At 36.3% G+C, this 14086-nt stretch overlaps 1 protein-coding gene across 4 annotated transcripts in view; it reads left to right on the top strand.

Annotated features, from left to right (window-relative positions):
* The window catches only part of LOC148306313 (tripartite motif-containing protein 3-like), a 145872-nt gene that overhangs the window by 119561 nt on the left and 12225 nt on the right, over positions 1 to 14086 (top strand). For all 4 annotated transcript variants that reach the window (XM_088265237.1, XM_088265235.1, XM_088265236.1 and 1 more), the window contains 5 exons: positions 8477 to 8591; positions 10552 to 10696; positions 10801 to 10962; positions 11948 to 12163; positions 12642 to 12882. In XM_088265237.1, the coding sequence (XP_088121363.1) occupies positions 8477 to 8591; positions 10552 to 10696; positions 10801 to 10962; positions 11948 to 12163; positions 12642 to 12882 (879 nt within the window). The remainder of the gene's footprint in view (positions 1 to 8476; positions 8592 to 10551; positions 10697 to 10800; positions 10963 to 11947; positions 12164 to 12641; positions 12883 to 14086) is intronic.

Below are 14086 nucleotides of genomic sequence, written 5' to 3'. Positions count from 1 at the left end.
ACAGAGAGTCCCTCAGGACTCTATAACTGCTGCGGGTGGATGGTGGGCTCAGATTCCAAAAAAAAAGCTACTCTGATCAAAAAAATACGACGTTTTTCTACCAATAAAATAAATATTTTGGTTCCCTAATTTTGGGACACTGTCTGGCAATTCGTATGACCATGTTAATTAAGATTAACTGCATTTATTTGAAATATTTTTTGGTAGAATATACTTGGGTGATAGAGAAATCAGTGATTAAAGTTATACCTGCGCCGGGCCAGACATTGTGGCCCACGGAGCTGCCTACTAGAATCATACGGGCCAGAATGTCTGGCCTACAGAATGGTAAGAGTTAAAGAACGCGTTTCTATCTTTATTATCAATTTCTTCATTATTTGTTTTTTTAAACACTTCTTCTTCTTCTTTTTTTTAGGACTATGTCCTATCATTCTCCGGTCCGCTCCTGGGAGGTGGAAGACCAGCTATCCCTCCATCGTTTAGGTGGTCTTCCTGGGGGTCTGCTACCTCTCACGCTGCTGTCCGCTGCTATCCTCACCACTCGATCCGACTCGCTCTTTCCACATGATTTCTCCTGAAACGTCTTGTTTCTCTTCCCCATCGCACAACATCTTCAACATCGCAGATTTGTCTTATTTCAGAGTTTCTAACTCTGTACACGTGTTTTTATACACGTGTTTCTATTTTAATACATCTGGATTCGTGAGTAGCTGACATTTATGGATAGTTTTTATCCGATTTCCATTCCATGTTTGTGCGAATTAATTACCGTATGGAGAGCGTGTCTCAGCGACTCCACGAACAATCCTGTTAGTGTAATTCCTTGACCAAACCCATCGATCAATCCTTAATCGTCTTCTCGCAACTCCAGCTTTCCATTTTAGGCTACATGGTCCCGTTGGAGTTTTATGGTACTAACCGCTGTTAAGGATAATTATGAACCACCGTGGTGCTAACTGAATACGTAATCATCTGTATAATATAAATGTAAATGTTCATTTGTTCAAAATCTTAAATCTCCTAAAGCTATTCACCGATTGCTTTGAATGTTTGACACAACATTGCATTCGCATACTCGCGTGTTTTTTTAAATATGTGATAGGTAAAAACATTTAATGTGATCACTTTTTGAGCGTAAATGTAAACACGACTAGTTTCGGGAACATCTATAGTTCTCGAAATTAGTCGTGTTCACGTTAATAAACTCAAAAAAGTGTTGTTATATAAGATTTTAATACTCAAATCATCATATTATTCCAAAAAGTTAATATCAATTCAATAAATAAGTCAAAACTTGTTTTTTAAAACATATTTTTTCATACAATGGCAGCGACGTCATATATCGTAATAGCAATATACGCAAGACCAATAATTGCTTGTGCCGGACAGCGTGCTTCTTGACAGGTTCTAAAATATTGTATACCCACAAGCATTGTGAAATTTAATATAAATATATAAAACCAAAAATAGTCTGAAAAAATTAATATTGGCAGATTTTTTTTTGTGATATATAGGCAAAAAAATTGCATAATATAAGTGTAAAATAAGAATTTAAGTATGTAAGTACTATACACCAAATCCGCCTCCGTAGTGTAATGGTCAGCACGCTAGCTACCGTTCTGGAGGTCCCGGGTTCGATCCCCATGGGGATCAAATAAATAAATGTGATTAATTCACCCTAATATTTATTCAATATTACCCTGGACCGGTTCCTGAAGCGGAGGGCTGATCACCTTTCCTTTATGTGTTAACGATCAAGATAACACTGTGTTTATATGATGCAGTGCCCTATGCACCATTGGGGTGCGGATAAAGGTTTGAATAAATACACCAAATAAATCATCAAAATATTTCAACAGTTATCCAACGATTTTGTTTTATATATCAGGAGCGCAGAAATGATTTGAATAACATAACACAACATATCAGCCGAACGTCATAAACTGCTACAAAGTATGAAGTATGTCATTACTAGCTCAGTGTACTATGCGTGGGCGATTTTCCTCGCGGTAAGCTGACACTACCCCGATCCGATTGTCGAGTTTCCCCTTACTCCTAGCTCGCATTGTGCCCTGGCACCGTATCCATTACGGAACAACACCAATATGGTCTAAAGTCTAAAGACTAGACTCGCCCGTTCCGCGGATGTAATTTCATACAAGGAGCGGACTATTTTTTAACCAGTCTCGCCGAGAACGTTAGTCGTCGGGTTGCAGATAGCGCCATAATATACGCATAAGGCAATTCTGTAGACATAATAGAAGAGCTATTCAAAGCCGGTTACGAGCAAATATGATTAATTCGCTACTGCGATTACTTGTTGTTTATACAAGTCATTGGCACGCCTCAAGGGTTACCCATTAAGATTAATTCCTTTAATTGATTACACTTTATTAGTTCTATCGCGTTAATTTTATTTAATAATGACAATCTTGCATTAGACCACTTTTGAGTGTTTATTATTTTAAACTTGACTAGTTTCGAGAACTTAAGACGTTCTCTAAAGTAGTCGTGTTTACAACTCAATAGTGATTTTATACAAGTGTTATATTTTTTGTGTGTACCTACATATAACAACTCCAAATAAAAATGACTAAATCTAGACCAAATGATTAAAAATACATAATTTATGTATGACTGTTTTGAAATTATCACGCGCTTATATGATTATTAAACACTATGCATGCCATTATATGGTGATGGTACTTATTGGTGATGGTTAATATCTGAGGAAGATATTTTACTATAGTGAACATTTTTTTTATTTAAAGGTGATGGCTATACCTTACAAAAGTTACATGTATGCATATTTTTACAATGATTACAATACATTGTTTATATTTATAATACTTTCTGAGTGCTTACTATACTGGGAATGATGAGGTGAAGAAATTATAGGTGCATCATTTATTCACGAATGTGAAAAATAATGGGCTTGCCTTACTTGTAAACCCTAGGCACGCCACTGCTACATATATACATATTTTCATTTCACTCGAACCCTTATCCGCCCCCCAATGGTGCATAGGGCACTGCATCATATAAACGCAGTGTTATCTTGATCGTTAACACATGAAGGAAAGGTGATCAGCCCTCCGCTTCAGGCACCAGTCCAGGGTTGTATTTGAAAATGACGCGGAATGCATCAAAACGCTTGTCATAGTGGATTTTAAGAAATAGTGGCAATTGAAATTGAATTTATAACTAACTGTACCCGGACTCGCGTTCTTGTGGCTCAGTCTGGTTTAATGGTAAAGAAATAAAATAAGTAGCACCTATATTTCTTATACATTTCATTCCACAATGTTTGTGTCTATACAATATTTAATATATTATTAGATTAAAACCAATATTTTTAGCTTTTCCACTTTATTTTTATTTGACCAGCGACCGGGTTTCGTCGTTACCGACATCATCAGACTGGTGATGTCGGTAACGACGAAACCCGGTCGCTGGTCAAATAAAAATAAAGTGGAAAAGCTAAAAATATTGGTTTTAATCTAATAATATATTAAAAATGCAATTCCATCACGAAGTGTCAGTGGATAATATAAATCTATTATACAATATTTTGTATTAAAAATGTATAAATATTTCCACAAAGTGCAGAATCGATTAATGAAGTTTTAAATGTGCGCTACCGTATATGTGCATGGATTGTAAATGGCGACACTGCCATATGTGTGCAATGTGTGCATGAATTGGATGTCTGGTTTCAATATTACCAGTATGCACATTGCGCCGTCTAGTCTAGCGAACACGTAACAAATAATGACCAAAATTAAACCAGCCGAGAAAACGGATTTACGAGTAAAATGGCACCCGTAATAGGAAACTAGTTATAGGTGCTGTGAAATACGGTTTGCAATTATTTATTTTCTAGACGTTTTATATTACTTGGATACTCGAAGTGTTTTAACGTTTTCCCGCGATTGTTTACTTGAAATGTTATTATTTCAGTTCTTATATCGTCCTTTCAAGAACGTCATAAATAAAAAAACTTGATTTTTCAGGAGAATGTTTTTAAAGTTTAAAAAATAATACAAAGTATTAAAAAAATATATGAAGCCACTTATTGAACTTTTTGCTGTGAAACAGATCTTTTTAGGTAAAACCTGAAGGTTTTTTCTCCATTTGGAAATATTTAGTAAATTTAAAAAAATAATTCAACAATACCTTTTCTTCAAAATGCAAAAACAACACTTTCTGCCTTGTAGCGGGTAAATATCAAGTTAAAAATATGCCTCTTTTGCTGGGATATAGTACATTTTCTGTGCATTCCGAAAACATGCACAACTGCAAATTTAAGATTTTTGATTTTTGACGTTCTTGAAAGGAGTGAGCGATATATTTTAGTACATTCATTACCCGCTTTTACGTTTTTTCCCCCGTAATTTACATCGAAGTACGTACATCGAGGGTCTTAAAACACGCTTTTCAAGCATTTGTGGCGAAACTTTTGAATGTATATCCATATATAATAAAAATAAATAATAAACCATATCCGCTTCCTAGGTGGAGCATATGGAGTCCACAAACTGTCTCCAAGCTTTTCTGTCGTATATATCCATATATGCAGGATTGAAAAAGACTAACACTAAAAACAAACTAGTCTACATCCTTTTTTTAAGAAAATTTATTAAGATAAAATTTAAGTGTTCTTTTTTCAATACCTCTAATAAATTGGAGTATTCATTCCCTTTAGTTTTTTTTCGTCCTTTGAAAAACATTAAATAGGGGTTTCTTCACTAATTAAATTTGTATGCTTAGTGATAAAAACAACTCGTTCTTCTACTTTATGTTAATCCACATAACGTAATATTTTTTGTAAGTATATTTAATAAATATATAAAAAAAAACTTTCGGTATGAAAAGTTCATACTAAATTACAGTAAACCCCCCTATAACGTATAAATAGGTACCGCGTTATCGGAGGGAACGGTATAAGGAGTTATGATTTTAATTTGTAGTTTAATTTTAAAATACTCAATTCAGTCATTTCAGTTAGTTAAAATGTATAAATACAATACTCCTTATCGTCCATTTGTGTAATACCACGTTTATAAACACTTATTCGTCACTACCGGTCTCGGAAAATCATTCCATCGTCATCGTTTTATTACAATACCACAAAGTTGAAAATGCTTTTAAAATACAAAATATGTAAAAATACAATTCAAAATATTAATCCCTTATAACGTCCCCTCCGATAACGCAGTACCCATCTCATTATTTACGTTTATAATATCAGTGTTTTTAACTCGTCATCGATTTTGTTTTCTATGCTACTATTACAATTATTAATCAATAAAAAATATTATTTAGATGTTATTTGTATAATTCGTTCAATACATGTCGCTCACTCCTTTCAAGAACGTCATAAATAAATAAAAACTTGATATTTTAGGAGAACGTTTTTAAAGTTTAAAAATATAATAAAAATAAATATCAAGCCACTTATTGAACTTTTAACTGTACAACAGATCTTTTTGGGGAAAACCTAAAAGTTTTTTCTCCATTTGAAAAATAGTATATTTAAAAAAAAATAATTAAACAATAACTTTTCTTCAAAATGCAAAAACAACACTTTCTGCCCTGTAGCGGGTAAATATTAAGTTAAAAATATGCCGCTCTTGCTGGGATATAGTACATTTTCTGGGCATTCAGAAAACATGCGCAACTGAAAATTGACAATTTTTGATTTATCACGTTGTTGAAAGGAGTGAGCGATATGAACTCTCTATCTGATTGTGGGTCGTTATAAATCCGGTAGACTGTAATCGCACACATTTCATATAGCACAGATCCAATCAGGTAGGTATAACATGATCCTTTGTCATCTGTCGTGAAGTTAATGGTCATAATAGATCGGGTCTCTGTGCGAGAGTACATGCGCGTCTCGCTAAACGATAAGCTGACGCATTAGCGTCAATCTGCCTGCCACTCGGCCACGCTATTTGCTTTATACAATATTATAAATCTGCCGAGCTTTGAGTACATACTGCAGTTCCACGAGACTTTCTATCGTGTTACAAAGTGAAGGATTAAGTATGTAATACAGGGTTTTCATTTCAAATTGAACATTTTACGAACCAAATTGGACGTTTGCGAACCAAATTGGACGTTTTACGAACCAAATTGGACGCCTTACAAAGAATCAGAATCAATCGAATTGGTCGTTTAATATGTAGTTCAAATGGGACATTTACAAACAATTTGGATACCTTACAAAACAAATTGGACGCCTTACAAAACAAATTTGACATGTAACAAAACAAATTGGACACCTTACAAATCAAATTGGACGTTTAGTAAGTAAAATTGGACATTTTGAATGAACGCCGTTCAAATAAAAAAGGACGGTTAACAATAATGTTTTTTTTCAGGGCAATATTAAACTAGTAAGATATCATATAGTCAGTGATCACGTTTTTGTAAAAAATGCACTTGTCACGTTCTCCTGTACGACTACGATATGAATAATATACGAGTATCTTTGTTTTAAATTTATTTTGACATTTGACCCAAAGAAATAAATAAAATTGTACAATGCATGTCGATCTAAAGAGACGCAGCTTTAGATAGTAAATGAATTCAATTTTGTGTAAAATGAAATCGACCACATCCGTTGGGACTTCCTTCGAAATGACACTTTGTGGTCGAACCTTGACTTCTACCGATGTCGGAGTGAACTCATTCCTGGAAACGAATATTTGTCTCCGCTTCAATGCGCTTCGCTGCCCGGGGCTATTCCGGATAATAATTGACTGCTTTTGAAAAAATAATTGCGACTTACGCCCATGGAATTTTTTTTTTGTATTTTTTTGTTTAATTAATTTTTTACTTGGTAAATACCACTTCTGCTAACACACACACACGCTCGCTTGCATACACACGCACCCTTTAATAATAGTAATACTTTTTTTACAACATTTTGAGTGTGTTCAAATACTTGTTCACAAATCTGGATTATCTCCAATTATTGGAGTTATTTTTCATATTATTTTTTGACATCTCATCAAAGATGAAGAAGAATATGGAAGTCTGGGCATTTACGGGGCTGACGACCGTCATAGGCTGGTTTAAGTGATCACTTTACACACATGTAACATTCGCCAATTCTACCCATCATTGACAACCACACTACTCGAATTCTTGATCCAGGATTCGGACCTCACATACTAATATAAGAGTTTCTGCTCAATAAAAAGCTTCTTTCATCTCACCAATAGACGTCTCTAGTGAAGTTGTAGTGATTCAAGAACGACGTTTCAAAATTGGTTCATAAATATATATAGAACTTCCAAGAATTCGAGAAGTGTGGTTGTCAATGGGTAGAATTGGTGAATGTTACACGTGTGTAAAGTGATCACTTAAACCAGCCTATGACGGCCGTCAGCCCCGAAAATGCCCATACATATTGACATACTAATGTTGACATAATAATGACAAAGAGTACCATGAGAATAATCAATAGCCAACATTGTCATATTATATTACTTTTTGACATCTCAACAAAGATGAAGAAGAATATGGAAGTCTGGGCATTTACGGGGCCTGCGACCGTCATAGGCTGGTTTGACACATGTAACATTCACCAATTCTACCTATGATTGACAACCACACTACTCAAATTCTTGACACTTCTATATATATGATTCAAATTCAAATCATTGTCAATCATGAGTAGAATTGGTGAATGTTACATGTATGTAGAGTGATCACTTGAACCAGCTTATGACGGTCGTAAATGCCCAGACTTCCATATTCTTCTTCATCTTTGATGACATGTCAAAAAATAATATTTATAATAATTATATTTAAAAAATGATGAATGCTTCCCTAAGCAGAACTTGTGATAAGACGTTAATTTACATTATAAAAAATGAATGTATCTAGGAATTACGAATAGTACAAAATTAAATAAATTACTATAAACTAGATGAACTACAGGAATAAGTATGTATAGTTAGAAATTTTTCGATGCATAGATTATTTCAACAAAACAAACATCGCAACAATTTTTTCACTGTCTTTATATTGGTGGGGTGACAATCTTTATATTATTAGTGTGACCAACTTTGTATTGGTAAGCTGATCAACTTCATATCGGTGGGGTGACCAACTTTGTATTTATTAGGTGACCAACTTTATATTGGTTAGGTGACCAACTTTAAACACTTCTCATGTACCATATCAAAGAGCAACTTTTTAATTTGTTTATTATTATTTTTTTATTTACTTCTTATTTTAATATATATATATTAAGTATGCAAACTCACCAGAGTAACATTAAATTAGATTGTGAAAATGCGAATAATCAAAAATATTTTTGGAAAACCAAGAATCCAATTTTTTAAATTCTGAAGTTGACAATGAACAAAATCCAATAAACTAATAAATATGGATCCGTTGCATGATGTATTTTCTGTAAAATAATGCACTTTTTGCATTAATACTCTCTGTTTGTCCACAGGCACTTACGATGGCAGCGAACACACCCCCAAACTGCTGCCGTGCTCGCACTCCGTGTGCCTGCACTGCCTCGGCCGCATCGCGGCTGCACACACTCGAGACGTCGGCAGCTTTCGGTTCGTATTTCATAAACAGCTTATTATACTTATCAATTGTTCCCTAGAATAGTCATGGTATTCGGAGAATATTCAAACCACAAGGTAGAGCACTAAAGAGGTGGATTGACAGCTGGGAATAACATCGCAGGAGGCTAGTCCCTCTTAAAAACAGGTCACAAGGCCTACACCAAGCAGAAAAAGAAAAAGAAGAGTATTCAGAGAAGACTACTAAGAAGGCATCCTACCAATATTAGCAAATATGTCAAGAGTGATTGTCACAGCCAGACTTATCAGAAGGCACTCAAACAAAATTGCTAAACTTTTTAGAATAGATCCAACTGAGAGAGATTAACACGTAAAGAAAACTAAAATGACTAGTTTTATTAGGAATGAATCTAATTAAGACAGATGTCAAAATGTAAGACAGATGAGATGTCAAAATGTAAGACAGATATGCTTGCTAATAAGACATTCTACTGGGATTCTTAAACTTGTCAAGGATGGATCCAACTAAGACAGCCAAACTAATCAAAAGGCATTCAAACTTGCTAGAATGGATCCAATCGAGACAGCTAAACATGCCAATAATACCAAAATTATCAATTTTGTCAGGTATGAATACAACTAAGACATATATCGCTCACTCCTTTCAAGAACGTCATATATCAAAAATCGACAATTTTCAGCTGTGCATGTTTTCAGAATGCCCAGAAAATGTACTATATCCAAACAAAAGAGGCATATTTTTAACTTAATAATTACCCGCTACAGGGCACAAAGTGTTGTTTTTGCATTTTGAAGAAAAGGTATTGTTTAATATTTTTTTTAAATATACTAAATATTTTTCAAATGGAGAAAAAACATTCAGGTTTTACCTAAAAAGATCTGTTGCACAGTAAAAAGTTCAATAAGTGGCTTGATATTTGTTTTTAATACGTTGCATTATATTTTAAAACTTTAAAAACATTCTCCAGAAAAATCAAGTTTTTTGATTTATGACGTTCTTGAAAGGGGTGAGTGATATGCTTGCTAATAAGACATTCTGCCTAAATTCCCAAACTTGGCAAAAATATACCTAACTGAGACAGCTAATTTTACCACAAGGCATTCATCAAAGATTACCAAGTATTAATTAGTCTTGATAAAGAAGCGGTTAGCTTGGAAACCGGTAGACATTATAATTAAGTTAAAATAAAATATTTATAGTAATTTTAAAACAATGTTACATTTTAATTATATTACCAAACTTGTTAGAATGGATCCAACTGAGTCAACTTAGCATTCCAATAATACCAAAATTTCCACACTTGTCAGGAGTGAACCAACTTAGACATATAAGTTTGTTAAAGAGAAATACTACCGAAATTCTCAAACTTGGCAATAATGGGTCCAACTGACAGCCAAACCCGTCAGAAGGTTGCCAAACTTGTTGATATGAGGTTCAACTAAGACAACCAAACTTGTATATAAGGCACTAATCAAAAAAAGAAATGAAGACTGGTAAATTTGTGAAAAAAGCATCCCATCTAGATAATCTAACTTGTTACTTACAGTACCGTAGAACGGGGCTACTAGAACTTTGATGTGTCACTTGAGCCCAGTACAAAAAAATATTTAGATCTGTATTTGGTCTACAATAATGAACGTATCGACATGATTCATTGTTTCCAACATTTTGAGTGTGTCCAAATGCTTGTTCACAAAATCTGGATTATCTCCAATTACAGGAGTTATTTCCATATTCTTCTTCATCTTTGATGAGATGTCAAAAATAATATTCATTGTTTCCCTGACATATTGTTACAATACGTTCATTATTGTAGGCCAAATATAGATTTAATTTTTTTTTGTACTGGGCTCATCAAGTAACACATCAAAGTTCAAGTAGCCCCGTTCTACGGTATTCGTACTATTTCAAATTACTTAAGACTCAATGGTGGTTAGTTTGGAATAACATGCTCGTATTAACCTTTTGCAGATGTCCAATTTGCCGTGAGCTGATAACGATACCCCGAGGTGGTGTGGCCGCACTTCCTCCTTCCTTCCTTGTCAACCAGCTGCTCGATCTCATGTCTAGACAGAGGAGAGAAGTCGTTCCTAAATGCAGTACGCACACTAATCAGGTAACGAATTGCGCTTTCTCGCATATATTTTTTTATTACTGAAAAAGTCATAAGTTATATGCCACTCGTTGCGTATTCAATGTTTGTGATTGTGTTCCTTCCAGGAGCTGTTGTTCTGCGAGACATGCGACTGTGTGTTCTGCGCGCTGTGCACGGGCGGCCCGCACAGCGACTCTCCATGCGACCACACCATCATACCATTCTCCATAGCCATCAAGCGCATGTCTGAAATCCTCCTCTACAAGGCTAATGAATGCCTATCCAAGGTAAGGGGATAAATCTTTAATATTTCTCCTTCATGTGCCTTGTCAGGTCCCCCCAACGTTGGTGATCACTCTGGCAAAGGCTTCGCGGTCGTATGCCGTTCAGAACAACTCCTCCACTCCTGTTATCCCGGTCCAGTCGCGAATGTTGCGAAGCCACAATGTCTGTTTTCTGCCAGCTCCTCACAGTCCTTCTGTCTTTACCATCATGATGATTTGTAGAAGATAGTTTTTCTCTGCATGAAATACGTGACGCATAGATGAAATCTTCCGAACCTTGATAGTCGACAAAAGTTCTCTGTGTAATCCAGCTCTTCTGAGAACTTCTTCATTTGTTACCCTTTCCATCCAGAGAATACGTTTGTATAATTACTTGAATAATTTTCCGTCATTGTGAAGTTCAACAATCAGTTTAATCACAAAATTCTTGATTTGCAGCTGAGAGCAACCTAGCTTAACCTATCGTAGTGGCAATTTTCCGTCATTCTGACGTTCCACGAGAATTTAAATCATGAAACTCTTAATTTATATCCTCATAGAGAGCAACCTAACCTAACCTACCCTAGTGGTAATTTTCCATCATTCTTATGTTCCACGAGTAGTTTGATCTTGAATCTTCGGATTTGCAACTGAGAGCGGCCTAACCTATCCTATTCTAATAGAAATTTTCCATCATTCTGATGTTCTCTGAGCAATTTACTCATGAAACTCTCGATTTGCAGCTAAGAGCAACCTTACCTAACCTATCCTTGTGACAATTTTCCACCTTTCTGTTATTCTACCAACAGTTTAATCACGAAACTCTTGATTTGCAACTGAGAGTAACGTAACCTATCTTAGTGGCATTTTCCCGTCACCCTGAATTTAGACAAGGAGTTTGATTACGAAACACTTTGTTTATAGCTGAGAGCAACCTAACCTATCCTAGTGGCATTCCATCATTGTGTGGTTCCACAAGCAGTGTGATCACGAATGTCTCCGTTTGCAGCTGAGTTTGGCGCGGGAGGGCGTCGCGGACGAGCTGCGGCGGCTGGAGCTGGCGCGCGAGGCGGGCGCGGAAGCAGCGGGCGCGTGCGCGCGCGAGCTGGCGGCTGCCGTGGAGCGCCGCCACAAAGAGCTGCTGGCCGCGCTGGCCGCCGCTGCGCAGCATAAGCGCCGCCTGCTTGAGGACCAGCTCACGCTCATCGACCGTGAGCGGGCCAAGGTCAGCTTACTCTCTATACATCCGTCCAACTACCGATAGCAAATTACAATCAAGTAAAGAGGGATCACGAGCCGATCAAACGGTTTGCTGAACATCTTCTTTGACGTCACTTGTCACATCGCTCACTCCTTTCAAGAACGTCATAAACCAAAAATCGACAATTTTCAGTTGAGCATGGTTTCAAAATGCCCAGAAAATGTACTATATCCCAGCAAAAGAGGCATATTTTCAACTTAATATTTATCCGCTACTGGGCAGAAAGTGTTGTTTTTGCATTTTGAAGAAAAGGCATTGTTTAATTATTTTTTTTAAATATACTAAATAGTTTCAAATGGAGAAAAAACCTTCAGGTTTTACCAAAAAAGATCTGTTTCATAGTACATAAAGAGTTCAATAAATGTAGGCAGAAATGATGATGAGCAATGTGTTACTCCGCTGGTATGAAATGGTGATGTGCAATGTGTTGTGTCACTCGCAGGTGGAGCAGGAGTGCGTGGGGCTGCAGAGCCAGGTGGAGGCGCGCGACATGTCGGCGCGCATGGCGGCGCTGGGCGAGCACCTGGCGGGCGCGGCGGCGCTGGCCGAGCCGCGGGAGAACGCCTTCCTGGCGCTGGAGGTGCGGCACAACGAGGCGCTGCCCGCCATCCTGGGCGAGCTGCCCTCGCTGGGCCGCGTGCGTACCACCACCACCTACCCGCCCCTCTGCACCGCCTCCCTGGGTAACTACCTCCCACACTCCTACACTCAACGCACAAATCCTAGTCATACAGGAGAAAGTGACTAAGTGCATTTTTTACAAAAACGTGATCATTGACTATTTGATATCTTAACTAAAAAAAACTAACTAACCATCACGCAGCTTCTCCACAGGGGTAGGCAGAGATAATAGAACGCAACACCACTCTGTCTTTGTAAACATTCTTCGCCTCTTCCACGTTCATGCATCTCCTCATACATACCCGCCGATTGTTACGACTCCTAACCTGACTATTTGATATCTTACTAGCTTAATATTGCCCTGAGAAAAATCCCAAAGGATTTAAAACTTGGAAGTATTATATGTATATTGACTTGTTAAAAATGACTAAATGCATTGATGTTTATTTTCTCGCCAAGCAAAAGTGACCTTAACCTTTTCATAGCCGCAAATAAATTACGCCGCAGTGCTCAACAGGCCAAGTATTTTTTTGAAAAAAAAAGTTGTCTAAAGATTTTTTTTTTGTTGTTTTTATTGAATTATAATTTACTTACCAAATATTATATCCCGCATCGATTGTTAGAGTTTTATTCTTGAAGTTAAACCAGTTTCAAATTTTCAGGGTTGTCACACTAAGTCGCACACGCAAGTTTTTATTAAATTTAATATTAACACACAACTATTATTTATCAATGGAATATTTTAAAATAATAAGAAAAACACAAAAAAATTGAGCAAAATAAAAACCCCTGGCGTTCAAAACAATCGATTAAAATAATCAATATTTCAAGTGGTTTGAGTGGTAGCCCTAATGACATCTGTCAACTGTCAGCTGAAAGTGATACCGATAAATCACTTAAAAGTATTTAAAAACTTTATAAAATATTTTGTGACAACTTCAACTGATGGCAATGTATGTTCCGTTTTTGACAGATTGTCAATATGAGTTAAAACTGCGGAGTAATACGTCATCAAAAGTACTGACGAGATATCTCGTCTCTGGCCATACGGGCACTCCGCCATTTGCCGAGATATCTCGTCTCTGGCAACCATCGGGTTAAATGGCCCTCCTAAACATTTTACATTTTGTCAGTTGGTCACTTTATCCTGTACGACTACGATATACATTACAAACTACGACTACGAAATACAATTGTTCAATATTACTTTTCTTTAATACTTTAGGGCCAGCGCAATTTCACGGAAACTATTCAAATTAACACTTT

Source organism: Brachycentrus maculatus, unplaced genomic scaffold (assembly GCF_059751285.1).
Source record: "Brachycentrus maculatus isolate JH-2025_06_01 unplaced genomic scaffold, ASM5975128v1 h1tg000244l, whole genome shotgun sequence".
Classification (NCBI taxonomy): domain Eukaryota; kingdom Metazoa; phylum Arthropoda; class Insecta; order Trichoptera; family Brachycentridae; genus Brachycentrus; species Brachycentrus maculatus.
The sequence above is the reverse complement of the archived record's forward strand: the minus strand, read 5'-3'. Positions and strand labels throughout refer to the sequence as shown.